We start from the raw sequence: 27,170 nt of genomic DNA, 5'->3' as shown, positions 1-27,170 counted from the left end.
TAGAGGATAGTAACTTTGCTTTTTGACAGTACCACAACAAAAACAAGAAATTCCTCCACACAAAAAATCAAAAATTCCCTATTAAAAATGCCTTTCTCATCGATTTTCGTCACAGTCGGCACCACGCAGTTCAACGAATTGATCAAAACCATTTGCACCACAGAGGTTCGTGAAGCTCTCAAAGAAATTGGTTGCAAAACACTAACAATCCAAACGGGAACTGGTGACGTGCCCACAGAAATTACCGAAATCTACGCCAACACCGAAGGAATCACCCTCAAGACGTACGAACTTAAATCCACAATCGCCCAAGACATCAAAGAAGCAGATTTGGTGGTTTCTCATGCAGGAGCCGGAAGTTGTATCGAAGTGCTGCGCGCAGGAAAACCACTGTTGACCGTTATTAACGACGAATTGGCGGACAATCATCAGGTAGAATTGGCTGAGGAACTCTGTAGACAGGGATATTTGTTCTTTTGCACACCCAAGAGACTCGCACAGGCTTTGAGACAATTCGACGCCACGAAATTGAAAAAGTACGAACAAGGAAATGTCAAGGAATTCGTCAAGTATTTGGATAATTTCATGGGATTTGATGTAAAAGCGTGAGACGTCGCAAGCAGATCTAGTTAACATTGAATTATTTTTAAGAATCTTCCACTTTTTTATTCAGAAATTAATAAAACAAACAATTAACATCCCACACAACGACTTTCTAATCAAAAATAATTGAGACGAACCCAAATGAATTTCTGTCAAAAAATATTTCAAAACAGAAAATTGCCGGCTTAAATCGTCGTTCCTTATATTTTTTACAAATTTAGCTTAATTTTCTTTGTGATTTATCCTAAAATGTCCGAAAACGACGACGAAGTTGAAATTATTGGAGATGGACCGAAAGATTCCCCTTTAAAAAAGGTATTTTTCTCTTTTTTCTCAAACAGGACAAATTTTAATTTTTTGCGATATTTTTCAAGGCTGACTCTGATGATAATTTATACACAGCAGGAAGTCGCGTATCTGCCTTGGATGTTGCCTGGAATTTTAACGATCCCGAAGCTGATGCTGCTCTCACAGAGTTCAAAAAGCGCGGACTCCTTTTCAAAGATCTCTCCTCGTTATGCGACAAGGACCTAGAATTACTCGGTGTTGAAAGTTCCAGCATGCGAGACACAATGTTGCAATATTTTCGTCAATTACCAAAGCAGGATCCGGATTATGAGCAAGTTCTCAAGGAAACAGACATGGAAGAGTACAGCACGGGAGTTTTATCGAACATTTCGGAGCACATAAATAACTTGAAAATGTCTCTAATGGCAGCTCAGGCAAGATTTAAGGTACAACCGCCGGAAGATTTGGTCTTGCCAGACGAAAATATCCCGGCATCGACGTTGGTTTTGAAGACAATTGAGAAAATGATGCAACAGTGCGATGAAATGCACTTTTTGGTAGATGAAATTGTGAGTGACGAGTTTGGAGGCGGTCGAAACGGCTCGGGACAAGGAGTTTTTAAGAAGATTTTCAAGTCTGTGATGTGGATTGGAGGCCTTACGTTGGCTGCGTATGCCGGGCAAAAGATTATTCGTGCAAAATTGAAGTGAATCTCGAACAAATTTATTTTTATACAACTAGAGAAAAATATATCTTATTTAATTAAACGAAATTGTGAGTTAAAATAGTTTGACAGGCGTTTGAACTTTATAAAGTTTTTTCAACAGACTGATTTATATAGCATTCCGTTTTTACTTCATCATTTTCTTTAACCTCTTAATATTTTCAACCATAATTTCCGCTGCTTTTTGTTACATTGTTCTTTCATTTTGTCAAGCTATTGAAATTTTTTTGGAATCGCAAGGGAATAACTACATCTTAGGAGTCATTTGATGTAAGCACATCATGTCTCAAACTCTATTTGCGTTGCTTCTGTTATTTAAACAACAGGCACTGATCAACACAGGTGGTCAAAGTGGCCTAATTCCCTTTCTGCGTGAATATTGTGTGTCAATAAGCTTTTCAACTCAGACTCTGGAATAGTTGCACCTCGTAAATATTCTTCATTAAATCTAAACTTCTTCTGGGGTTTTGCTGGACTTATAATGCAAAAATAGTTGGTTTGTTCTATTTAGAAAGAAACGTTAAGTTACAAATTAGTTTGATGGTGTTCAACTTTTCTGCTCTCATTTGGCTGTGTGAGTCTTGAATGTTTTTTAATAATTCATAATAGTTTGATTTTTGTATTAAATTCATAAGAGCAGTGAAATATTCTCCGTAAAGGAACAAACCGTTGTGAATACATCAAAAATTTTAATTCAAATATAATAAACACTTCTTTGTCAATTGATTTTTGCTTTTAAATTTTTACAACATCGATCGTTCTTTGTGATGAACTCCCCACTACATTCGTAACCGAAATTAGCAAATCGCTTTTGCTGGACTAGCCGATTATTTCTATTTCTTTCCCTGTATCAAAATCCTTATATAATAAAAATTGAAAATAATCAATTTATTAGTTTTAAACATGTTGTTGATATTTTGACAATTTCTTACCTTTGAAAATGGAGGATGCCAAAATAAAATATTTTTCAAAACTACACTTTTGAAACAAATTTTAAATGTCTGGCAAGAATTTTGTAGCTAAAACTTAGTTTCGTAGTACTTTAAAATCCTGGTTGAATCTCAGATTGCTTGAGCCACAAGTTAATATATTGGGTAAATGAATTCTCAAATGAAATTTACGAGAAACGCTATTTTATTTATAAAAAAAAATATTAATAAAACAAGTGATTATGGCACACTACCCATCCAAGCTTTCGTGATCGTCAAACACGACACTGCTCGCATCGGGCACTTTTTGATATTCCAACATTATTAAATAATTATCCCCCTCTTTCAACAACTCCTTGGGCACATACAAACTAATTTGCGGACCCACAAGAGGCCAATACCGCCCAAGATTGAAACCATTTATGTAGGCAATTCCCTTTCCCCATCCCGTTGGATTCAAGTAAGTATCATGCAGTTGTTGCTTCGTCAAGTTAAAAGTCCCGTAGAAGAATGTTGGTCCAGTTCGAACGAAACTTCTGCCATGCGATGTTGACGGGAAAGGTTGTTGCATATACGTTTCCACCATTTTAAGGATATCCGCGGGATTATCCAGGGGAAACTTTGTCATATTCCACCCAGTTAACTCTTTTCCATTGTAACTCACTTTTCCGAGCAATCCTTTAAAATCATTTGGGATATTGAAATTTATTCTTCCTTGATTTTCCACGACTATCTGCAACCTGGAACCTAATCCTGCAGGAACTGACAAAGTATCGACACCATTTTCGCGCGACATGATACCAACAAAATTGCGATCGACAAAGACGTATGCTCGATCATGCACATTTTCGGCATGCAAATTGACGGGATCGCGATTTATCTTTGGCAAAGTCGTCTCGTACAACACCAAACCGGAATATTGATTGAGAGCTTCGAAGGTTAGTGGTACCCGGTTCTCGATAACACCTTGACTAAGTCGACGTTTTGCGAAATTTGAAAGGAGGACAGAAATTGGTCGCATTGAAACAGGACCAAATTTAACTTTTGGACTTATTTCAGGTATCGGCAAGGATGGCAGTGGCAAAAATTCGCCAATAACATCACGGATTGCTAAATATTTTGGCGTAATATCTCCCGCTTCAGTCATAGGAGCATCGTAATCATAACTAGTAACATCCGCATTATAACGATTTGGTCCGCCATCATTTGCTCCAGCTGTGAAGCCAAAATTTGTTCCGCCGAAAAACATGTAAAAATTGACACTCGCATTTTGTTGCAACATGTAACGAAGACTATTTACAACTGGAGCTGTGTCAACTCGTTGCATGTCTTCTTGCCAATGGGTCAACCAGCCAGGATAGTATTCAATATTGACGAGAGGTCCTTTTGGCATGTACTTCCTTAACGTGCCCCACCATCCGTCAATTTGTGAATTTGAACCAGAACCGAAATCAAGTGTCGCTAAAACTCCTTCGAGATAACCACGTGGTGTTTGGCTCGGTCCGTCATTCGTAAAAAGAACAGCTGTGTCCCCGACAAAATCTTCCGTTAGCTGTTTCAACCATAATTTGTAGTTTTGATCGTTGACGCCAAAGGAACCGTATTCATTTTCAACTTGAACCATGATAATAGGACCTCCATTACCATACAGTTGAGTTCTAATGCGAGGCATTAAGACATTGTACCATTTTTCAACTTCTCGCAAATAGTCGGCATCATAAGTGCGTAACTTGATATTTGGATATTTCGTAAGGAGCCAATACGGGAAGCCGCCCATGTCACGTTCAGCGCAAATGTAAGGTCCAGGACGAAGAATCACGAGAAGACCTTCTTCGGCAGCCACTTGAATGAAGTAATTTAAGTCAGCAATGCCATCCCAGACGTAGTAATTTTCTTTCGGGTTGTGAAGGGACCATTCAACGTATCTATAAAAAAAATTTGAATAGGTAAGTCTTTTTTATTTTTTGACTCAAAAAATCAAGAAAACTCACGTTGTAACAGCATTCAAGCCTGCTGCTCTCATGGTCCTTAGCTTGTGTCTCCAAGTTTCCTTCAGGGCACGAAAATAATGAAAAGATCCAGCAACAAATCGGAAAGGTTCTCCATCTTTCAAAAATCGATCGTTATCCCAATCGACCACGAATGATCGTGAAGACTAGGTAAGTAAAATTATTTTTAAAAAAAATTCTCCAAAAAAAATTTAAATCTTACAACTGTCGTTGACGTTCCTTCACTCGCAACTACAGTGAATGCAACCGCTAGAGCAACAAGTAGTTTGAGCATCGTCTGAAAAAAAAATATTTAAATATTAAATTATATTTGCGCTCATGAACTTGAACTTCTCAGTAGTGAGTAGTGTCGCTATTTTTGCTTTAACTCTTTCTTCGTATTCAATAGTATTTTTTTTATCGATATTGAGTGTCTCGTTCTTTATTATTGGGTCAATGTACCTGGCTATTATTTATTGTTTCTCTTCAATGTCTTTATTTAATGTTGATTTTCCGTCGTCTACTCAAATAGTAGAAATATGTAATTATCATAGAAGAAGTCAACGAGAAAAAATTTGAAGATACAAAAGCGCATTTAGATTTTTATTCTAAGATTTTATATTAATATAAACTTCAATATTCATTTTTAGCAAACAATGTCCAAGAATAAAATGAACACTTTCTCTTTTGATTTGATTAATTTTTAAAAATAATCAATCATCCATTAAAGTGAATCGTCGTACTTATCTAGGCTTTTGGATCTTAAAACTTGGCTGGCCATTTGTGTTGTCCCATTTAAAATGAGGATAAAATCAGATCTGACTTACAAAATCAAACGAGTTACATAAGTCACAAATGCAAAAAAAACTTTCATAAAAAAAGTTTCAAGGAATAAATCAATTTTTAGGGCAAAAACTTTTATTGAATGATGAAGGATATTAAGTATCGAATGATCTAGAGATGATTTACAATTGGTTCTTCTGCAACTTATTGTCTTTTAACGTTGAAAAATTGAAAAAGTTTAAGTTTTTGGGGATAACGATAGATCCAAGACTCTCTTAAGAGCATCACCTGAATCATGTAAAACGAAAAATAAAATTTTTATTGCGGTTTCTCATTCCAGTCAATATGAGACTCTGTATTATTCACATCTAAATAGTCATATAATTTACCTGTGCTCAATTTTGGCTTCTAACAGATCTAAAGAATCTCTGCAAAGCTTACAAAATAAAGCTGTCCGTTACATTTTCAACAAATCCACACTGTAAATTGTTTTTGCTTAGATCAATAAAAAAACGTCGCAATTTTATCAAAAAATAAATCAAGAACAAAAATTCGATCTAAAACCATATTCCAAAAGGCAAAAAAAAAAATAAATTTTATATGTTCCTTTGTTCGAAGCTGACTTTTATATTGAAAATAAAAGAACTAAAAAAAAAAGTCCAACGGATCGAAAATTTGTAACATTAATGATTTTTTTACATTTTAAATGAATTTTTTTTTTTTACCGACAGACAGGATTGTCTTTCTGGAGATTTTTTTTCAATATTTTTTTCAACTGCTAACTTCCTGTTCAATGTCCTTATAAATAAACCCTAATGATTTCTTTGATGTCTTTGTGATTCACACATGTTGACATTTAGAACACCTTTTTCAATAATAATATCCATCGATAATAATAAAAATGAATGATTAATGAAATGAGGAACTCACTGCGGACAAATAAATAATCCGGACAAGTGTTTAATGTTTATCTAATTGCCATATCAAGATAAAAACAAGAAGATAAAGAAATGATTGATCGAAAATATTAAAATGCAAATCTAACGAGGCATCAATAATCCATAAATTTAATTATTTCCACTTACCACTCGGTATTTCTGTGAAACTTTGTTTCTTTATTTATTTAGTTCACCCAATTAAAAATGTGTCTTGCTCGTTATCATAAAACACTTCATGCGGCGGCACTCAATGCTAATTTTTCAAACATAAACTACAGAAATTTATTATCAAATTGTTTTTAGGTACAAATGTATTTCCAAATAGAAATATAAAAGTAAATCAAAGTTGCGTAATTTCTTCACTTTTAACCGCCTGATTGAACACCGCGACGTTTTTATTTGTATTTATTTTCTTGTAAGTACGTGAATATATTTGAGTTGTTTTATCGACGACTGCTGAGTAAGAACTGTCGTAGAATTCTCATTTGCATCGAATATAAATGGAATGATGGCACAGCTGTTTCTTTATGAAAACAAGCAAATAAATAAGCCGGGTAGATAATTTTTAATCAATTGATCTGTTTGTTAACCATTGTTAAGAGGTTCATGGATTATCTTGTCTCTGGTACGATATCTAATAAGGGCACTACATAGTATCAGTTTTTTTTTTTCAAAAATGTTAAGATTGCATTCTTATCTTTGTTTTGATAATTTTTGATTTCAGGTATCTTTTTTTTTGTGGAATTTCTGTGATTTAGACCTCATTATGACATAGGAATTGGACCAATATTTTGATTTTTTTATGTTAAGGATTTTAAGTCATGTTATTAGTTTTTAAAAAAGTACAATAATATCATTCACTAAAAGGAGTTAAAAGCTAAATAAGCTGATTTACAAATTGGATATTTTTATAGAAACTATAAAAAAAATAAGAAAAGTCATATTTTTATCAGAAAATTTAAAAGTTAAGATTATTAAGATATAGTTAAGAATATAGATTTAAAAAAAATAAAAAAATTAAATAAATGTTACCGAAAATTGCTACTATTGGCTATAATTACTTTTACTTAAGTCAATTAATTAAAACTTAATTTTTCCAAAAATTTAAATTATTCATGAAAAATCGTTTTTTTCACCAAATACTTTTCTCTAAGGCAAGAGTGAAAATTCAATTACGATTTTTCATGAAAATATTTAAGTTTTTGAAAAATTAAGTTTTTAATTTTGACTTAAATGACTTAATTAAAAGTAAATTTAGCCAGTAGTAGCCAATTTTGGCATAATTTATTTAATTTTATTATTTATTTTGAATTTAATATGATAACAATAATATATTTTATTGTCGTGTTCATCATTTGTACAATTTTTGCTACGGACTAAATAATAATCTACTGTAACGCCAGCGAGGTTTAACAAATTAATTTAATCTACAATGTTGTCATGGCAAAATTTTGATTTAAAAACTTTTTTAACCTAATTTTGAATTTATATCACTTAATTTTTTAAATTTTGTGATAAAATTCTGATTTTTCTAGTTTTTTATATTTTCTTGATTGATGATTAAAAAAACGAAAATTTACTACTTTTAAATTGCAAAATCTTAAGAAATTGAATTAATTTATTTAAATTAGTTGATTTTTTTTAAAATTATTTTTAACTTTATTTTTTTTAATTAATTTTTTTTAAATAATTTTTTAAAGATAAGTTTTGAAAATACTTATTTTTTTTGCATTTTTGTATACACATTTTGACATTTTTCAAAAATTTTTAATTCAGTAAAATGAATTATATTTTATAAACGTTATCCAACTTAAAAATACTTAAGATTTTGATAAAAATTCGAGTCCGCGAACCTTAAACTACCGTTATTCGCTTCAAATGTCAAACTTTCAGACTTCAAAATTGAAATCCCGTTTTGTTGACGTTTCATTCAAACGTCTTGTACGTTGTTGCTTTCTGATTGGCCAGCAATTCGAAGATAAACGTGTCTTTCCACAGTTCTCGTGCCGCATACGACATCTATGCATACAGTCTTGCCTGCAAAATAAAAATATTGAAAATTGTTCGACCACAAAAAAATCTTCGAAATCCGCAAATATTGCGGAATTTTTGATAAAATTTTACAAAAAACCCCTAGATAAGACGCCACCCGATGATATTCATTGGAAGTAGCCACACCAACTGCCATCCAAAGTGATAAATGTGTGGCCAGCTTTCTTTTTTTACCTTTCCGCAACAACATCATCATCATCATCTGACGACGTATCACGATATATACGAAAAGTTTTATTATTAAATTAGATATAAAAAACGGGAACACACAATCGGTGTCCTAGATACCAATGGAAAACCACAATTTTTGGAAGAACAGCGTCAATACGAAACCGGGTCGCATCAAAAAGGACAACAATGTCGCTGGAGCGGCTGCTGCTGCCGGAAGTTCGTCTTTCCAAAAGTTCCAAAATTCCGTGCAGGACGCCTGGGAAGTGGGAGACGACGAATTTTGCATCGTGTCTGGGCTGCTGAGCGAATCCAAGGTTTCACGCAAGTCTTTTTCGTCGCCGGCGCCAGCGAATGTCATCCAGACCCACAAAAGCAACGGAACGGGCTCGAATCGGGACAAAGAACCGGCTGCCAAGGAAAATTGCCAGGAAAATCGAAATGTTGCATCGGCACCGAGCTCATCCGCGAGTCCCGTGCCTGTCGTTTCGGCAGATCCCAAGCCGAAATTTCACTATCCGGGCAGGGTGCAACTGCTAAAATTCCCCTCGACGATCGCCAGTAAGAATGACGAGTACGAATCAAAGTTGGAAAAGTACAAGACGATCCTCGAAGCACCGCTGTTGAACTTGAAAGCCTTAAAAGAACTTTGTTGGTCGGGAATTCCGCGGAAAATGCGCGGCGTAACGTGGCGCCTGCTATCCGGACACTTGCCAACGAGTCTGGAGCGACGCGAATCCGTGTTGCAACGCAAACGAGCCGATTATCAGAAACTCGTGGAGCAATATTTCGACGTTTCCAACCAGAATTTCGAGAAAAACGAACGACTTCAGGATACGCAGAGCTTCGATCAGGACGACACGTATCGCCAGATCAACATCGATGTACCTCGCATGAATCCGCAAGTGCCGTTGTTCCAGCAAAAGTGGGTGCAGGCGATGTTTGAGCGGATTTTGTTCATTTGGGCCATCAGACATCCCGCTTCCGGCTACGTGCAAGGCATAAATGACCTGGTGACGCCATTTTTCATCGTTTTTCTGCAAGAGGCTCTCGAATCGGGCACCGTGGATATTGATACGTGCAAATTGGAGGACTTGACGACGGAACAACGGCACATCATCGAGGCAGATTCGTTTTGGTGTCTCTCGAAATTCTTGGATTGCATACAGGATAATTATATTTTTGCGCAGCTGGGCATTCAGGCGAAGGTGAATCAACTGAAGGAGCTTATTCAGCGGATTGATGGGACGCTGCATCGACACTTGCAGACGCATGGCGTGGATTATCTGCAGTTCTCGTTTCGCTGGATGAATAATTTGTTGACGCGAGAGCTTCCGTTGCATTGTACGATCCGGCTGTGGGACACGTATTTGGCGGAATCCGATGGATTTGCCGTGTTTCAGCTATATGTTTGTGCAGCTTTCTTACTGAACTGGCGCGATCAACTTTTGCAAGAGAACGATTTTCAGGTGAGATTTTAATTTTTTTTCTGAAAAAATTTTTATTTTCAAATTTATGAAAAATCTCTTTAAAAAAAAATTAAATTAGGTAAATTAAAAGTTTTTTTTAATTTTTTTTATAATTTTTTAAAGGGTTTTATTTTAAAATCAATTTTTATAATTAATTACATTTTTGTTTATTTTCTTTCGAATTTTGCTATCTGGGCATTTTTTTTTTATTTTTAAATTTAGTTTAAGGCATTTTAAATCACAACTTTAAAAAAACTTTTCTTATCAAAAATTGACTATTTAAATTTTTTAAAATCCAATCCAATTGGGTAAATAAAAAAAAAATGAAAATTCCAATATTAATTACTGTTTTTTAGCTTTTTCATAATGAGTAAAGAATTTTTTTTAATTAATTCTTTTCTTTATTTTTAAATTTTATTAAAATTAATTATTAATTTTTTCTTATAAAATGAATTTTTATGTGGTTTTAAATAAAAAAATTTAAATAATTTTCTAAATCAAAAATTTAATTAGCAGTTTTAAATTTTAAGTAAATTTTATGAAAAAGTACATCATATTTTTTTCATTTAAATTTTTGTTTTAATTTATTTTAAAACTAACTTTAATTAGGTACCTAAAAAATTAAATTTAATAAATTATTAATTTTTATAATTTTCTTAATATTATTTTAATATTTATCATTTTTTTTTTAATATAATATATTTTTTTTTTAATTTTATATTTTAAACCATATAGGTACCTAAATTTTTAATTTTTCTCTTATCTCATAAAATCTTGTTAAGGCTGTTTATAAATTTATTTTTGAATTTTTCGTCAACTTTTATTTCGGTTTAAAATTTAAAAAAATTAAAATACTTTTTCATACAAAAAATAAAAAAAATAAATAAGGCCTTTCCAAATTTTTTTCAAATTTTTTATCCCAAGAATTTTTTTTCAAAATTCAGAAAAAGTTAAAAAAAAGTTTTAAAATACTTTTTCAAACAAAATAACAAAATTCAAACAATTTTTGATCATTAATGAAAATTTTAGTTGTTTATGGTATCTAAATTGAGATTTGATAAATTATAATTGATATAAGAGTATTTCAAGTTAAAAATTAAAATAAAAAAAATTTTGTCAAAAAGTTTTGAAAAATAATATTTTTGGAAAAGAAAATTCATATTAAATTTCCTCTTTCCACACAAAAATTCTTAAAAATTAACTTTTTTATTTAATTTAAAAAATTTTTGAAAAAATATGAAAAAGACCAAAAAACGGTCAATTTTGATGAATTTTCAACTTATTTTTTTTATTTTGCTCCATTGAATTTTCGACTTTTGAAATTGGACATGGAACAAAAATTTATTTTTTGCCAAATCTAATCAAAGAAAAATTTACTTTGCAGGGCCTTATGTTACTTCTACAAAATCTCCCGACGCAAAATTGGTCAGACTCCAACATCTCGGTTCTCGTTGCGGAAGCCTTCCGACTGCAATTCACATATTCTGACGCCCCGAAGCACCTGGAGACGAAAAGCAGTTGACCGAACGACCCACAAATCAATCTTTATCAGACAAATTCTAACATTTCGTTATTCGTTTAGATTCGTTTCGTTTTAGGATCCATGCAAAAAGTGCAAAAAAAAAAAATAAATAAAAAAAGGTAATTGTAGCCACTAGAAACGTAAGAAAATTAAAAATAAATAAATATTGATCCTCAGCACTTATTATATCAAGAAAAAAGAAAAATTAGGTTAAAATATTTGAATAAAGCCATGTACGAGGTTAAAACTTTTTTTTTTATTTTTAAAAATTCAATCTACCGCTCAACATCTTTGACGTCTTTAACACAGGTCTCCGTAAGTATTTGTAACTTTCGGTTGGGTAACATCAAGGCATCGTCTTCAATGCGAATTCCGATTCCGCGGAACTCTTCCGGCACAGTCCTGCTGTTCCTGCTGATGTACAGTCCGGGTTCGATCGTGAAACACATGCCGGGCTCCAATTTGAGGCCTCGTGAGATCGTCGAGGTATCGTGAACGTCCATCCCGAGGTAATGTGACACGTGATGCGGACAAAATTTGTATGCCGCTCGCGCCAATTCAACGCCCGACACGTGTTTCGGTATCAATCCGATCTCTTTCAAGCACTTTCCGAGCTCCAAACACATAATTTCGAACAATTCATCTAAGGAACACTCTTTTTCCTGCAACACCCGAATGAGGTTCGTTTGGGTCTGCAACACAACTTCATATAAAACGCGTTGCGCTTCCGTAAATTTGCCGTCAACCGGAAAAGTTCGCGTTATATCCGACGAATATCCGCCAAATTCGCATCCGGCATCCATTAAAACTGTTTCGCCGGCACGCGCCATCTGACAATTGTTGATGTAATGGATGGTCGTTGCATTGGCGCCCGTTGCCACGACCGGAGGATATGCCAAAAAGTTCGCATCGCGCATCCGACACTCATAATCGACTTTGGCATACAAATGATGCTCCGAAATATCAGGGCGACACCAAGAAATTGTCTCGTTAATCGCTTCGGCGGCGATTTGACATGTTCGTTGCATGAGTTTTTGCTCCGACGGCGACTTAAAGAGACGTAATTGATGGATGAGGTTTGTGGGTGATGTGAGATTCGCTCCCGCTGTCGCTTGAATCAATTCTTTGACCGTCGATGTGAGTCGGGGAAACTCACTTTCATCAGAATTGTACCAAATTACCTCAGGTTGCGATGATTTGAAGGTCCTAAAATTATTTTTGAAATTAAACCACTACGAAAAAATGAAATTTTTTGACTTACAATCCCAAATAATTCGTTAAATCAGCAATATCAATCGACTGATCGACCCCAAAGAACTCCGGACCATCCCCGAGTCCCGTAACGACCCCATCCCACATCTCCATGTTCTTGTCTTTCGGTCGCAGGAACATCGTCGAAACGCATTTTTCGTCATTTATTTCGAGCAAAAGACACGAATCCGGTTCCTGGCACCCGGTTAGGTAGAAAAAATCCGTATTTTGTCGAAAGACGTAGGGAATTTTGCCGCTCATGAATTTTTTCTTGCCCGACGGTATCAAGACGTAATGTTGCCTGGCATTGGAATTGGTGACAATTTTTTCGACGAGTTTCGTGCGACGTGCCTGAAATTCCTGTAATGTTATGCCAGGTGTGAATTCGCCGGGTTTGAGTAAATGTGAGTGGGTTTCAGGTGTCGGTTGTCCATAATTCTTTGCTTCGTGAGGTTTTATCGTCTCTCGGATCTCATCCAATTTTGTGCGGACTGTGCTCGTGCATAATTTTACTGAAAAAATACGGAAAATTTTAAAGAACTTTGATTTTGGTGGGATTTTTGAGGGCTTACCTGTGTGAGGAGCGACACTTCTTGGCACCTGGAGACATTTTGAGAGTAATTTATGCATTTATTTGTCCGGTTGAGCAATTGTTAGATGATTTTTTAATGTTTTTCGTCGATGTAGAAACTCTCAGATTGTGTGCGTAGGGCTGCCAGATTAAAAAAATTAGGTCTGCGGTATTGAGCAAGTTTTGCATGGTAAAAAATTTTTTCTTGCTTAAATAAAAGGTTAATAAAAGGCTAAAAATAGACGAAAACGAAAAAAATCCGATAAAGATCGCATTTCTAGAAAAAAATTTAGAAAAGGGGCATTTTCGAGGGTCACTCGTCGTGTATTTTAGCAACATTTTTGGCTTGCGCATATGGAAAGCATAAAAGAAAAAATTGTGTTTTAGGCTTAAAATTTTTGTCTTTTCAGTAGCTTTTCAACAGATATTGGTTTAATTATGTTAGTCAACAATTTCACCCATAAAAAAAGTAAAAAAAAACTAGCAAAAAATGTTGAAGGTAAGTTTAAAATTTTTAAATGTTTTTTTTTATCAACTATATTTTTTTTTTTTTGTGAAGAAAAATGTATGCCTTGAAATATGTGTCTTTTGCTCAAAAATAAAATTAAAGGAAATTTTGATTTTTTGTTGTCATAACAAACTGTAAAATTAGAAAGACAAAAATTCAAAAAGAAAAAAAATTAGTTCCCTATTTTTTTTTTTTTGTAGAAAATTTAAGGCAGAATATGTGAAACGCGCTTTTTCATTTCACTACATAAAAGTTCAAGGAAAATGCTGCGCTGTACCCGTTTGCATGCTGTGTGACAAACAATTCAAGAACGAGTCGATGCGAAATAATTTCATCGAGTCGCATTTCGATATTTACAAAATGCAGTTGAAAAATAACTTGCCTGCTGACGAAGAATTCCAGCAATTTTTTTTAAATTATCACTGGTAATATTTTTAAGTTATCTAATTTTATATCAGGAAAAAACACGAAAACCTTGTGCTCAATACGGAACGGCTAACAACAAAAGTCAGAGAGCTTCCAGACGATCTCAGGAACTTGCAAGCTCAAGTAAAGGGCTCCTTTTTGGCGGCAAATTTTATTGGGAAAGGTCAGTGTTTCTAATTTTTTGTTTTTTAACATTATTTAGTTTAAATTATTTATTATTTAGTTTAATAAATAAAATTTCACTAGAAAAATCCATGTCTCGCAAGCTTGAAAATCTGCGAAACATAGCGTGATATGTTTCTAAAAATAATGGAATATCCATTCCTGACGATGAACAAGAGTTGGAAACTAGTCGCGAAATAAAAATTTAAAAATAATAATTTTGTTTTTATTCGTAAAAAATTTGAGAAATTAAAAAAATAAAGACTCTTTTGTGTAACTTAAAAAGATTTCTAGAACTCGAAATAAGAAATTCAATTACTCACTTCGTGTTTTTAGCGGGAAAAGAGCTCACAATTGCTGAAAGAATCATTGCTCCTTTTTTAACTGAGATTTGCTACGTTCTTGAGGAGTATAACATTAATTTCTCAAGCACTTCAGAACTATGCGACTTTTTCAAAGGCATTCCATTGTCGGACACGACAATGGCGCAAAGAATAAATGAAATGTGTGATGATAAAAGTTTACAACGCGAAGAGGCAATGGCAGCCTCAAATATTGGCTACGCATTGACGATTGACGAATCAACCGACATTGGCAACAATGCCAATTTGGTATGTCATGCAACGTAAGTCAATGATTTTGAATGGAAAGTTATATTGAATGGAAAATGGCGTGGATTGAAATCTTAATTTTATAAATGAGACCTTCCATATGCAAATTAATGCTTTTAAAAGATTTGAAACTTTTTCTGGCTGACTGATGTTTTCTGCCCGGATTCTAGATGGCATCATGGAAAAGCGTGAAAGAGGTACGAAACGACTCACAGACCTAAAAGTAAGTGAATATAAAAGATATATAAAAAAAACTTTTATAAAATTTTAAATTAATATCTAAAAAATTAAATCAATTAATAAATAAAATTTTTATTAATTTACTACTTTAAAATTTGAAATATTTTAAAACTTTCCAATTTTTGTGTAAAAAACTGCTAAAAATAACAAATTATATTTTAAATAATTTTCTTTCAGTTTTGGTTAAGTTTTTTGATAATAAAAATCATCAAATTATCCTCTTTCCTTGGATTTTTAGAAAAAATAGAAAGTAATAAAAAATATATTGAAAATTATATTGAAAATTATATTGAAAATTTACCAAAATAGTGAACATCTGGCAACCTTACCTGTTCACAAGTTGGTGCGTTGTATTCGACGTCAACAAATAAACAGAAATCATGTCGATGAGCAAGCAGGAATCCCTAAATATTAATCAATTACCAGTTGAAGTAAGAAGAAATCTAATTAAAATTCCTAAAATTCTCGAAAATCATAATTTTTTGCATTTCTTTCCAGGTCTTATCAAAGATATTCAGTTACCTGAAGGTCCGACACCGTAAAATTTCGTCGCTCGTTTGTATCAAATGGCGAAATGCCACACGATGTCCCTCGTTTTATCGCACTTTACGTCTCCACAAGGGCCTGTACATCGATGAACCGCCATTATCGCTCTTCCAGAACAGTTACCATCCCTTTTCCGTCATAATCTTCGAAGATATCGACGAATTCACTCAAGACATCTCCGAATTTTGGAAAGTTGTCACAGATTCCGTGCGAGAATTGCATTTTATGTCATGCGAAGGTCTCAATGCCGAAGTTTTAAGCATGTTACTCACCCACTTACCGAATGTCCGCAAAATAAAAGTCACCGGCACGAATTCTCTGAGCTCCTGCAAACTCGAACGGGACTTTGAAAACGTAAAAATCCTCGATTTGAAAGATACGGAGATGCCGGCGTGGTATATCGAACCTCTGGCGCAGTCTTTTCCGAACTTAAGGGAACTAAATCTCGGCAGTTACACGTATGACGGCTGGGATGCGCACGAAGAGCACTTGTTGAATGTCTCTCCAACAGCCACGAACACGCCATTCGGTGATTGGGTCAAGAATTTGTGCAAATTAGCACCGAAAGTTACCCTTACCTACGATTACGAGGTCGTGATGCGAACGGAAACGATCCTCAAGGAATTTTTGGAAGTCGAAAATTTAGAAATCCGGTCTTTAAACATCAAAATCGAGGGATTATCGATCCAAATGTTGCAGAAATTCATCGAAAAGAAGGGAAAAAATTTGCAACGCTTCGAAATTCCGGATGCGCACTTGTTAAAAATTGAACATTTAGCTTTGTTGAACAAAAATTGCGTCAATTTACGAGAAATTAGTTTGAGATTCGAAGAAGAAACAAAAGTTCCTGTGCTAGAACATCTCGCCAACTTGACAAAATTGGAGAAAATCGCAATTCACGGTCCAGAAGCGGAAGAATTCGAATATGTGCTGACGACAAAACCGTTGGAATTCAAAAATTTGCGAACTTTGGTGATATTTAATGCAAAAATCGAAGGTGATCTCAAGAATTTCCAATGTTTGGTTGAATCTTTCCCCTTTTTGACGGAATTGAGCTTAGCGGACTGCATTATTACACCGGAAGCACTTCAAATTATTTATGAAACTTGCAAATCTCTGGAAAGTCTTCATTTGGAGTGTAATGAGCAAATAACGGACAACGGACTGTTCAATGGAAAATCCTCGGTTAACGATCTAAAGTTGCTGGAATCGCTAAATTTGAACGGATGTGTGAACATTACGAACCAATCTCTGAAGAAATTCAAGTTTAAAGAGCTTTTTCGACTCGGATTGCGAGATGTGACGTCAGTGGGTCTTGATGGCATCACGGAATTGTGTCGAAATTGTCCCACAATTAATCAGCTGGACCTCAACGGCTGTTCGAGCATCAATGACGAATGTGTCAAAGTCATCACAAAATCCTTGCCACACTTGCTGGACATTGATTTGTCACGAACGGCCATCACGGCAAAGAGTTTGGAATTTATCGCCGATAATTGTTTGGATATTAAAAATGTTGATATCTCGTATGAGCCGCCAGGGGACTCGCGGGCTGTGGAAAAATTACTTCAAAAGAGAATTTTGCATTTTTTGTCTGCCTTAGCTTTGAATAATATCAGTGAACGTTTGGTCATTCCCGGTGAACTTGAACTTTGAATATTAAAAAATTAAATTTTTTTAAACATAAAACAGTTTTTTTTATTTTTTATAAAAATTCATTTAAAAAAAAATGGAATGATAAATAAAACAGTACGTAAGTCGCTAGTCTAGTCTACGTTTTACGATCAAAATTAAGCCTAATAGGTCGGGGAAGTTCCGTAGCTGAGTGTCGCTCATCTGGTAAGAAAGGCATTTCCGGTAAATTTGTGCGTAAACTTATTGAATCCGGGTTTACCCAGTTGTCAGGCCTGCAAAAAATATAGAAAAGGGAAATTTATTAAAAATAGTGAAATTATTAAAAAATTATTTTCAATTAAAAAATAATAATTAATTAATTTTAATTGATCAATTGATACAAAAAGTTAAAAATAAAAAAATTTAATTTTTTTTCTTTGAAAAAATTAATTTTATTAAAAAATAAAAATTTGATTTAAAAAAAATTAAATTGATAAATTTTCAATTTAATTTAATTTTGAAAAATAGAAGATCGAAAAATAAATTGAATGTATTTTTATAATTTATTTTTTTAATTTTTTGTTTTAAGGTATAAAATTTTTTTTTTTTTTTTAAAATTTTAAACTAAAAAATTATTTAAATAAATTAAATTAAAATTTAAATACTTTCATTTTAGTATTTTTAATTTTTTTTTTAAAAAAATGTGGATTTAATTGAAAAATTTATTTTCTTCCAAAATTTTTTAGTAAAATTTAAATTTTAAAAATTTTAAAAATTAAATAAAAAAATTTTTAAATTCAAGAACTCAAATTTATAATTTTTAAAAATTTTCATTAAAATTAAAAATTTGATTTAAAAAAACTTAAATTTTTTTCAATCTTATTTAATTTTGAAAAATTAAATTTCGAAAAATAAAATTTTTAAAAAATTTTTTTATTTTTTTTTAAAAAAATAAACTAAAAAATTATAGAATTAAAATTAATTTAAATGAAGTATTTTTTTTTTCAATTTAAAAAAAAATGGAATTTAAAAAAAATGAGTATTTTCTTAAAAATTTTTTATAAAATTTTTATAAAAAAATGCATGTGCACAAATGTCAATTTAATTTTTTAAATAAAAAAATAAATTAAAAATAAAAAAAAATTGTCCATAAATTGTAAAATTAATGAAAAATTAAGGGAAACTTATTTAATAAATCAAATTATTAAATATTTTCTTTTTTTATTTGAGAAAAAACAAATGCAAAAACACTTTTAATGAATTTAAATAAATCAAAAAAATGAAAAATTTGTTTTAAAAAAAAAATTAAAAATATTTATAATAAAAAAAAAAAAATTTATTTTTTTTGCAAAAAACTTTGTTGAATTTAATATCAAAAAAATGAAAAATTATTAAAAAAAAAAAAATAAAAAAAACTTTAATTTTTTTGATTTCAAGGAAATTAAAAAAAATTTTAAAAATTAAAAAAAAATTAAAATAATTTTAAAATATTAATTTTATTTGAATTAAAATAAAAAAAATAAAAAATTTCTCTTACCTTTCCGCACTATTCAGCACAAAGAGCGACACAAAGCCCGTGTCCGAAGTCTGTGGTCTTTTATGTGGCGTCAAAGTCCGTGCTTTGTCACTTGTCTTGCTGTCCGTGTCTCTTGTCACGCGAATCCAATGTGCGTCATTGTCCTTATCCTCAAACGATTCCGCATACCGTCTCCCGCCCTTTTTCCTATAAATCTCCCCGTAAGCGTCTTTTTTATGCAAAACATTGTCCACGTAATAATATTTCGTCTTTTGGTCCGATTTCGAGTTATATTGCGTGTAATCCGTGTACGAAGGTTGTCCCCCATAACCCGTTGTCTGGTCATGTCGTTTGTTGTCCTCCACCTTTTCCCAGTTCTGATCATTGAAAAAGTACTTTTCATCGACTTCCGGGATGAGGTGCGGCGGAATATGCAGCACGTCGGGATCGTCATATCCGTCGTCGTCGTCGTCATTTTGGTCCGTTTGGTGGTCAAAAGTCGTCTCGTGCGTCAATGTCGGGTAATTATTGCCCAAAATGGCAGCAAATGTGCTTTGTACTTTCACGGTGTTGTGTTGTGGCGGTGAATTTTTCGTGTCGTCTGGCGTGTCGTGATACAGAGAGGAAAGAGAAGTCGTCGATGCCATAAAAAATGACAGCGGATCCATTGTCGAAGGTCTCGGGGGAGCAGCGGAGGGCGAAACGAACGAAATTGGCGGCGGTGTCGTGCGCAAAGGCGGTCTATAACTATAAGTCTCGTGGAAAAAGTCATCGTCATGCGAAATTATCGGTCTGTGAGTCGTCGTCGAGAGTCCGTAATACCCGCTAGTCGGTCGATTTGAAGGTTTTATCCGTACTTTGGTCGGTTTCGTGCTCAATAACGGAATTTCCACCTCATACGAGATCGAAGCTCCCGGTCTTAAGGTACTTGTCACCGTGTGAATGTAATTATTGTGCTCCACATGTTCGATTTTGGTCTGGGTCAGGTCATAAATCGGCATATTATTACGAAATCCGATCGGTCTTCGGGTCTTATCGTTCGGTTTTTGCGCAATTCTGATGGGAACTGGGCGATAATGGTCGTCTCCGTGGTCCGCGTCACTGTTCAAGTAGTAATCGTTCGTGCGGGATTGCTTTTCGGCGTCGTCCAAGTGAATTGCGTGATTTCTCAGGTAAGCTGTCGCATTGTCTTGATTCAAAAAACTCGTGGGTTTCGTCGTTTTTCGTGTCCAATCGAGTCGGAGACCCACGCTGGAGGCTTTGACGCGGTCTAGTTTGTCATTTATTGCAGGTCGAGCGTTCGGGCGTTCCGTTAGTCGTTTATTCAGCAAGTTGTAACGCACGGGAAATATTCTAGAATTTTTTTCCGGCGTATTTTTCGGTGGTTTTTCCGTCGTCAGTTCCAAAGTCGCGTCAAATTTGTCAGTTTTTTGTTCAAAATTGGAATTTTTAGAGGTTTGTGGGTCAGTTTCGCGCTTTTTCAGCCTGTGATCCGTCTTGAGTTTGCGATTTTCAAGTAAAACCCAACCACGGACGGTGGTACGGCGGTTCGTTACTTGAGGCATTCGCGTCGCTGTCGTTGTCGGAGGTCGCTCGTTGTCGTCGATGACGATCCAGCCGTCGTGTCGTCGCGTTTTCGTCGTCGTCGTGGTACTTTTCTCCGTTGTTGTCTTCCTTTTTGTCCGTTTTATCTTTCTTTTGGTTCTTTTCGAGACCGGAGTTCGTGTCGTTATTTGATTTTTTGTTCCGTTCCGTGCCCGGGTCGACGTAAAGTCAAGTTTGTCGTTCAATTCTGGTTTTTTCTTGATTTTCGGTCGAACTGTCGTTGTAGTTGTTGTTGTTGTAGTGGTCGTTTTGGTCTTTTTTACCCCGGTTTTAATTTTATTCGCCGTCACTTCGTTCAACTTGTCATTCGTCAAGCTCTCGCTCGGTCTCAGTGGTCGTGTCAAGTCCAATTTGTTGCTAATTTCGTTGTTTGAGACCGAAAACGGCGATTCCGGCGTCTTTACTGTGTCTTGCTTCCGAATTGGTTGCTTGTTAAAGGGGTCATGTTCGCGCCACGGCGTCAAGTCAATTGGGGCGAGTTCGTCGGTGCCACAGGGCTTCCGTTGGTTGTGCGAAAAGTCGTTCGGCAGGAAGACGTGCGGTTGTAACGTGCCGACTTCGAGTGTTCGACAAATTATTTGCGCGAGAGACGTTTGGCGGATGGATTGAAGTTGTCCCGGGGTAAAAGACGATTCGAAGCCCGAGTTTTCGTACCAGAAACGATCACCTTTGCGCAAGTTGCTGAATTGCTGGGCGATGATGCAGGCGAATGTGGGACCCACTAAGCCGCCTTTCACCTGGAAATTAAAAGATTTGTGAGAAAATTTAATTTTTTAAAGGATTTTTTGGTTCTTACAGGTCTCTCAGCTAAACCACCGACGAACAAGTCAATGTCTTCAACGTTTTTGTAGGCGAGTCTGAGACGTTGAACGGATTTGGGGCCGATAATTGCATGTAAATCCTCCCATGATTCGATTTTACTCAAGCCACAAGGACCGCGCCATGCAACGAAAGGCGGGATGCCGTGATCTCGTCCTCGTTGAACGTTGATCGCTGCCAAGTCCAGTCCAAATGGGAATGCTGAAATTAAAAATTTTGATTGTTTAATTTTATTTTTTAACCAAAGACTTTGAATGAAATTTATTTTTTTTTTGTTCTTAATTTAAAAAAAAGTGCCGGTAAAAAAATCGAAGTAAAAATTTTGAAAAAATAATTATTTTTTATTTTTTTTAAATGATTTCAAGCAAAATTTAAACATTTAACAACATAAGAAAAAAATAAAAAAATTTTTTTTGCCAAATTTTTTTTTCACGATTTTACATGAAAGAAAAATGAAGAAAAATAGTAATAAATCCTTTTAAATAAAAAATAAATAAAATTTAAATAAAAAAAAAATAGAATAAGAAGAAAAAAAAATTTTATAAAAGAAAATTTAAAAAAAATTAATCAAAAAATTTAAAAAAAATACATTTTAAAAAACTTTTTTCAATTTCTATAAAATGAAAAAAATTAAAACAAATATTTTAAGGAATTTAAAAAAAAAAGAAATATTTTTTTTTAACAAAAAAAAAAAAATTTAAATTTTCTTGACTATTTATATAAAAAAGCGAAGAAAAATTGATTTTTTTAATTAAATATAAGAAGAAGAAAATTTTTAATTAAAAAAATAGATTTTTCATCACTTTTTCATATGAATAGTCAAAAATATTTTTTTTTTTTTATTTTTTTTTTTTTAATTTTTAAATTTTTTTTTTATTTTATAGAAATTAAAAAAAAGTTTTTTAATATGTATTGTTTTTTGTTTAATTTTATTTAAATTTTCTTTTATAAAAATTGTAATTTTTTTTTTTAATTTCTAATTTTTTTTTTCGATTTTGAAAAATTTTTTAAAAACATTTTTTTTACGAATTTAAAAAAATCCTCATTTTGGTCATTTTTTATTCAAATTTCTACTTGAAACTTTTTTTTATTATTTTTTGGGAAAAATTTTTTTCAAATTTTAGAAAAAAAAATCGATTTTTTAATAATTGCTTTAAAAAAGTAAAAAATAATCAAACTTACGACTTGTTTGGAAAAGATGATTCGTGAGTTCCGCCGAGATAAATTCATCTCGTCGTTGTGCTCTTTGGTTTGCTAGGCCTCGTAGTAGTCGATGTAACGATCCCGGCCCACCCATGTCACCTCGTGCCGCCTCTTCGTGCAACGAAACGTTATTTCTGATGAAATTATTGTTCACGTCACTTCGCATCATCGAGCTCTGAACCATGGAATGCCCAAAACGGAACGCTGCCGCCGAAAAAGCATTTGCCACACTCGGATTCACTTGCGGATCGTATCCCTCAAAAAATCCACTTGGTCTCAATTCCAAATCGAACAATCGCATAACTTCGCGTCCCAGCACGAGAGGCAAAAACTCCCGGAACGTGATATGCTGAATCATCGCGATGACAATTCGACGCGTTTCCTGATACAATTTTTCGTCGCTCCAGTGGAAATTCAGGTCGGACAATGCCAAAGCGATGCGATTGTGTTCTGCCACAAAGACAGTGTGCATCGCCAGCAGTCCTGGTTGTTCGCCGTTTCGTGAATCGCCAGCACGGACACATCCATGTTCGATCGCGCCTTGCCGACAAATGTCATCGCGAGTGGCGCCCTTGCCGAAAACCAAAAGTCCGTCACGGAAAATGCGAGAATTGTCAGCGGATCGGGGATTGCTGGAGTAAATCATGCTGCCATCGAGATAGGAACTCGCTTGGTTGGTTTGTTCGCGCCACGAAAGGAAGCAATCGTGACGTGAAGCGGGAGCAGAACGTAAAAATTCGAGGCAACGAACACCGAGGGGTGATAACCTGGAAAGGGAAAATTGGTAAGTTTGATTATTTTTTTATTTTTAAAAAATAAATTTTAATGTAAAAAATTAAATTAAAAATTTCAGAAAAAATTTATAATTAATTCCAATTAATTCAAACCAAGCAAAAATATTTTTTTTAAATTAAAATTTATAATTTTCTTAATTAAATAAATTTTTAAAAATTAAATATTTTTTTTTAAATTAATTAATTAATTCATTATTATTTTTTAAATTAATTTAATTTAATTTTATTTAAAATTTATTTATTATTTATTTATTGAGTTTAAATTTGATTAATTTTTAATTTAGTTATTTTTTGTACCACATTTTTAAAATTTTTTCATTTGTTTCATTTTATTTATATAAAATGACTGAAACTGACCAATTTTATCAATATTTTTACTTAACAAAATTTTTTTCTACTGTTATTAAAATTCAAAAAAACTTATTAGCTTATATTTATTAAATTATTAAAAAAATTAAGTATTTCAAGTAAAGAAAACTAAAAATTTTAATTCACAATAAATATTTTTTTAATGTTAATATTTAAAAAAACAAATAAAAAAAATTAAATTAAAATTTAAAATTTTTAATTAATTATGAAAAAGTCTAAAAATCCCTAATTTTTGATGAATTTTTTATCATTTTTATTTAAGATTAAACTTAATAAATTTCTTAATTTTTAAATATTTTTTTTTATTCATTTATTCGGAAGTTAAAAAAAATTAAAAATTTTATAAAAAAAATTATTTTAAAAATTTTAATTTTTTTTATCCAAGCAAATAAATTTAAAAAAAAATAAATTATTCACCAAAAACCACAAAAAAAAAATCATAAATTCCTTACCATGGATCATCTTCTGGCACCTTAATAGGCATGCATGCCGGATGCAATTCATTGCCGTGACAGCAACTCGGCACCGAGCCATTTATACTCTTCGGTTGTCGCGTCGATGTCAAGTCGTGATCAATAAATTGTCCCCATTGCGGCAACATCAGCGTCACTTGCGAGTCATCTTGACGATCTCCGTGCACAACCAAACTCACAAAACGTGCCGATGGCAATGGTCCGCCAGAAATTGAATTTCTGCACGAAAAAAAATTCCATTAAAAAACTAAAAAAAAAAAATTAAATTTTCAAATCTCAAACCTGAACGTCTCCAATCCGTCCCCATATTCGGGTGGCATGAAACGATGAAAGGGCATCTGAGCGGATCCCCATCGCAGGCGTTTCTCATTGTTGCACGTGCCATCGTGCGTCCGGTACTTTTTCGTGAAGAACGAACAGACGGGCGGCTCGCGCGGTGGGCAAAATTCCTCTAAGGCAGTACGCTTTAAACTAATTCTTGGTGGCGCTTGTCTTCCAATCCCAGAAAAATCCAAATTCAAACTGGAATTTTTTATATGTACAAATTTTTTTTTTGTGTTTGGATATTTTTAAATAATTTTTTGCATCTTCCTCCCTCTTATCCGAAAAAATACTAATGACTAGATTTTTCATGATTTTTTTTTTAATTTTTTGCTATATTATGAAATTTCGCACAGAAAGCGAATTTAATTTCACTTTTAATTTCATTTCCGTGTGTCTGCCGTTACTACTTTTCATCATCATCCACTTCTCTTTCTTCTTCTTCTTCACCAACATATCCACAGGCATGACACACGCCTTTTACTAATAATTATTATTTGTACTTTTCCATATTTAATTTTTTTTTTGAGTTGTGTTGTGATATCCGATTATTTTTTTTTATAAACTTTCGTTTTATTTGAATATTTTTGGTTTCACTTTTATTTATTTTTTATGCATATTTTTTCTAATTTTTTTTTTATTTATTTATTTTTTATGTTAATTTTAAATATTTATTATTTTTTTTTTGAATTTTAAGAAAGACAGTCGGGATTTAAATTTTAAATATTTTTTTTCTCACTTTCTTCGGCGATGGTCGCATGATGCCAAATCCGATGTTCATGCGACCACTTGTTACAGCCAAATGAAATGCCAAAGCGCACTGTACGGCCTTTTTATAGATGAGAGAAAGCTCGTGCAGTAGTCGTTCGAACGCTACAGAAATTTTTGTTCGTGTGCATTGTCTTCGGTTCGTTTGCCATTGAATTCAAGCCGACTCGACGATGCCATTGTCAGACAAAAAAAAATTTAAAACATGACATCGCGATAAATTTGAACTTTTTCAAAGTCTTTGACACTGAAGTGGACCTCCCTCCCCAATTTTGGTCACCCCCGAACAATTACCGAATATCAAATTTTCGAATTCTGATGAAATTGAAAATAAAGCAGTAATTAAAAGGTAAGTTTTAAATGATTTTTTAGTATGATAAAATAAAATAAAATAAGATAAAAAAAAATTAATTAAAAATTTTAATAATTTAATAATTAATTCCAATTAATTCAAACCAAGCGAAATATTTTTTATAATAAAAATTTTAGTCTCTTTTAATTAAAATAATTTTTTAAAAATTAAATTAATTTTTTTTAATTAATTAATAAATCCGTTTATTTAAAATTAATTTAATTTAATTAATTATTATTTATTTTTTTATTGAATTTAATTTCTAAATTCTGCTGGAATTAAAAATTAAGCAATAAATAAAAAGTAAGTTTTAAATGCTTTTTAATTAAAATAATATTAAAAAATAATTAAAAATTTTAATAATTTAAAAATTAATTCCAATTAATTCAAGCCAAGCAAAGTATTTTTTTATAATAGAAATTAGAGTCTCCTTGAATAAAAATAATTTTTTAAAATTAAATTCAATTTTTTAAAAATTAATTAATTATTTATTTATTTTATTATTAAATTTAATTTAAATAAAAATTAACCAAAATAAAAAAAAAACTTCGTCTTTCCACGTGACTCTGATAAAAAAAATTTCCTGAAGAAGACCAAAAAAGGTCTTTGGACACGTTTTTTTGTCTAACAACCTGCAAGTCGTGCGTTAAATGCTTCATTATGCAAGCGCTTCTCACATTACTCCCGTGTCCGAACGTGAGAAAAGTTTATTTATTAAATAATTTTTATAATGAGTTCCGCGCGTACACCGAACAATCTTCCGTTCCATTAAAACGTTAATTGAACAAAGTTAATTGAAATCCCGTAATTTAAATATTTGTCCGTGTCGAATTGAACATAAAGGAACAACATTGCTTGCAAAATTCTTCAATTCTCATGAACATGTCATTAATTGACTTTGTAATTCAACTAAAAAAAAAAAGTTGAACGAATAAATAAAAAGTGAGACAATAAATCAGATTTTGATCTCTAAGTTGTTTTGCAAATATTGAAATGTTTTTCATGCTTATTATCCTGAAGTCTTTTTGCGTTAGTTTTTTTTTTCAATAAACTGTCAATGAATACAAAAAGTCGAGAGAAAAAGAATGTTTCAATTGAAAAAGTGTCACGATTGATGTTTTTTTCTGTAAAGTCCTTTGTGAGACCGTAACAAATAAAAATTAATGCTCATTAGAATTTCTTGGCGACTAAAGTGACAGGTGCATTATTTAGTTATTTAGTGAAAGGAAATTTATGGAAATTGTATCTGAGTTGAATCGCAGGAAAAAATGTAACAATAAAAATTATTTGAATTAATCATGAGATTTACCAGACGTCTCCTTTTATATTAATTTTTACCGTTATTTAATAAAAAAGTATTTTTTAAATATTAATTAAAAAATTAAATTTTAATTTAAAAATTATTTAAAACCAAATTAAAATGATTCTAAAATTAATATATTTTTTTTTAAATTTCTTAGGATTAAAAAATATTAAATGAAAAAAAAAATTGAATTTTTTCGATATTTTTTTTTTTGTCAAATTTAAAAATATTCATTAAATTTTATTAATTCTATA

The 27,170-nt window shown here is 32.6% G+C and overlaps 7 protein-coding genes across 7 annotated transcripts; 4 read left to right on the top strand and 3 right to left on the bottom strand.

The window, feature by feature from the left end:
* Nucleotides 1-34: 34 nt before the first annotated feature.
* On the top strand, nucleotides 35-697 carry LOC134834770 (UDP-N-acetylglucosamine transferase subunit ALG13 homolog). Its single transcript, XM_063849544.1, has one exon. It carries the CDS (start codon nucleotides 88-90, stop codon nucleotides 607-609), a length of 522 nt encoding a protein of 173 aa, XP_063705614.1. The 5' UTR covers nucleotides 35-87; the 3' UTR covers nucleotides 610-697.
* Nucleotides 698-779: 82 nt separating this feature from the next.
* LOC134833577 (uncharacterized) lies at nucleotides 780-1,683 on the top strand. Its single transcript, XM_063847940.1, has 2 exons — nucleotides 780-918; nucleotides 978-1,683. Exons 1-2 carry the CDS (start codon nucleotides 853-855, stop codon nucleotides 1,599-1,601), a joined length of 690 nt encoding a protein of 229 aa, XP_063704010.1. The 5' UTR covers nucleotides 780-852; the 3' UTR covers nucleotides 1,602-1,683.
* A 1,075-nt stretch (nucleotides 1,684-2,758) lies between these two features.
* Nucleotides 2,759-6,661, bottom strand: LOC134833575 (beta-galactosidase). Its single transcript, XM_063847939.1, has 4 exons — nucleotides 6,401-6,661; nucleotides 4,756-4,830; nucleotides 4,536-4,699; nucleotides 2,759-4,469 (listed from the first exon to the last, which is right to left on the bottom strand). Exons 2-4 carry the CDS (start codon nucleotides 4,825-4,827, stop codon nucleotides 2,795-2,797), a joined length of 1,911 nt encoding a protein of 636 aa, XP_063704009.1. The 5' UTR covers nucleotides 4,828-4,830; nucleotides 6,401-6,661; the 3' UTR covers nucleotides 2,759-2,794.
* A 1,637-nt stretch (nucleotides 6,662-8,298) lies between these two features.
* Nucleotides 8,299-11,705, top strand: LOC134833807 (TBC1 domain family member 22B). Its single transcript, XM_063848262.1, has 2 exons — nucleotides 8,299-9,942; nucleotides 11,327-11,705. Exons 1-2 carry the CDS (start codon nucleotides 8,596-8,598, stop codon nucleotides 11,462-11,464), a joined length of 1,485 nt encoding a protein of 494 aa, XP_063704332.1. The 5' UTR covers nucleotides 8,299-8,595; the 3' UTR covers nucleotides 11,465-11,705.
* On the bottom strand, nucleotides 11,681-13,406 carry LOC134833806 (xaa-Pro aminopeptidase 3). Its single transcript, XM_063848261.1, has 3 exons — nucleotides 13,288-13,406; nucleotides 12,726-13,227; nucleotides 11,681-12,670 (listed from the first exon to the last, which is right to left on the bottom strand). The coding sequence occupies exons 1-3, from the start codon at nucleotides 13,343-13,345 to the stop codon at nucleotides 11,740-11,742; spliced, it is 1,491 nt and encodes a 496-aa protein (XP_063704331.1). The 5' UTR covers nucleotides 13,346-13,406; the 3' UTR covers nucleotides 11,681-11,739.
* A 2,151-nt stretch (nucleotides 13,407-15,557) lies between these two features.
* On the top strand, nucleotides 15,558-17,461 carry LOC134833293 (uncharacterized). Its single transcript, XM_063847565.1, has 2 exons — nucleotides 15,558-15,664; nucleotides 15,732-17,461. The coding sequence occupies exons 1-2, from the start codon at nucleotides 15,614-15,616 to the stop codon at nucleotides 17,433-17,435; spliced, it is 1,755 nt and encodes a 584-aa protein (XP_063703635.1). The 5' UTR covers nucleotides 15,558-15,613; the 3' UTR covers nucleotides 17,436-17,461.
* On the bottom strand, nucleotides 17,458-25,281 carry LOC134833291 (uncharacterized). Its single transcript, XM_063847564.1, has 6 exons — nucleotides 24,455-25,281; nucleotides 24,152-24,391; nucleotides 22,516-23,303; nucleotides 21,311-21,534; nucleotides 18,931-21,251; nucleotides 17,458-17,686 (listed from the first exon to the last, which is right to left on the bottom strand). The coding sequence occupies exons 1-6, from the start codon at nucleotides 24,508-24,510 to the stop codon at nucleotides 17,551-17,553; spliced, it is 3,765 nt and encodes a 1,254-aa protein (XP_063703634.1). The 5' UTR covers nucleotides 24,511-25,281; the 3' UTR covers nucleotides 17,458-17,550.
* Nucleotides 25,282-27,170: the final 1,889 nt, after the last annotated feature.

This window comes from Culicoides brevitarsis, chromosome 3 (assembly GCF_036172545.1).
Source record: "Culicoides brevitarsis isolate CSIRO-B50_1 chromosome 3, AGI_CSIRO_Cbre_v1, whole genome shotgun sequence".
In the NCBI taxonomy this organism is placed as follows: Eukaryota; Metazoa; Arthropoda; class Insecta; order Diptera; family Ceratopogonidae; genus Culicoides; species Culicoides brevitarsis.
This window is presented reverse-complemented; position numbering and strand designations above follow the sequence as displayed.

Bases quoted from the DNA above. Each gene is read 5' to 3' on its own strand.
- LOC134834770 (XM_063849544.1), top strand. From the start codon at position 88: ATGCCTTTCTCATCGATTTTCGTCACAGTCGGCACCACGCAGTTCAAC.
- LOC134833577 (XM_063847940.1), top strand. From the start codon at position 853: ATGTCCGAAAACGACGACGAAGTTGAAATTATTGGAGATGGACCGAAA. The intron at 919-977 runs GTATTTTTCTCT...ATATTTTTCAAG, and splicing joins AAGATTCCCCTTTAAAAAAG to GCTGACTCTGATGATAATTT.
- LOC134833575 (XM_063847939.1), bottom strand. From the start codon at position 4,827: ATGCTCAAACTACTTGTTGCTCTAGCGGTTGCATTCACTGTAGTTGCG. The intron at 4,700-4,755 runs GTAAGATTTAAA...TTACTTACCTAG, and splicing joins AAGGAACGTCAACGACAGTT to TCTTCACGATCATTCGTGGT. The intron at 4,470-4,535 runs GTGAGTTTTCTT...TTTTTTTTATAG, and splicing joins GGCTTGAATGCTGTTACAAC to ATACGTTGAATGGTCCCTTC.
- LOC134833807 (XM_063848262.1), top strand. From the start codon at position 8,596: ATGGAAAACCACAATTTTTGGAAGAACAGCGTCAATACGAAACCGGGT. The intron at 9,943-11,326 runs GTGAGATTTTAA...TTTACTTTGCAG, and splicing joins TGCAAGAGAACGATTTTCAG to GGCCTTATGTTACTTCTACA.
- LOC134833806 (XM_063848261.1), bottom strand. From the start codon at position 13,345: ATGCATAAATTACTCTCAAAATGTCTCCAGGTGCCAAGAAGTGTCGCT. The intron at 13,228-13,287 runs GTAAGCCCTCAA...GTATTTTTTCAG, and splicing joins AAGTGTCGCTCCTCACACAG to TAAAATTATGCACGAGCACA. The intron at 12,671-12,725 runs GTAAGTCAAAAA...AAATAATTTTAG, and splicing joins TTAACGAATTATTTGGGATT to GACCTTCAAATCATCGCAAC.
- LOC134833293 (XM_063847565.1), top strand. From the start codon at position 15,614: ATGTCGATGAGCAAGCAGGAATCCCTAAATATTAATCAATTACCAGTT. The intron at 15,665-15,731 runs GTAAGAAGAAAT...ATTTCTTTCCAG, and splicing joins TTAATCAATTACCAGTTGAA to GTCTTATCAAAGATATTCAG.
- LOC134833291 (XM_063847564.1), bottom strand. From the start codon at position 24,510: ATGCCCTTTCATCGTTTCATGCCACCCGAATATGGGGACGGATTGGAG. The intron at 23,304-24,151 runs GTAAGGAATTTA...TTCCCTTTCCAG, and splicing joins GTGCCAGAAGATGATCCATG to GTTATCACCCCTCGGTGTTC. The intron at 21,252-21,310 runs GTAAGAACCAAA...TTTAATTTCCAG, and splicing joins GTGGTTTAGCTGAGAGACCT to GTGAAAGGCGGCTTAGTGGG.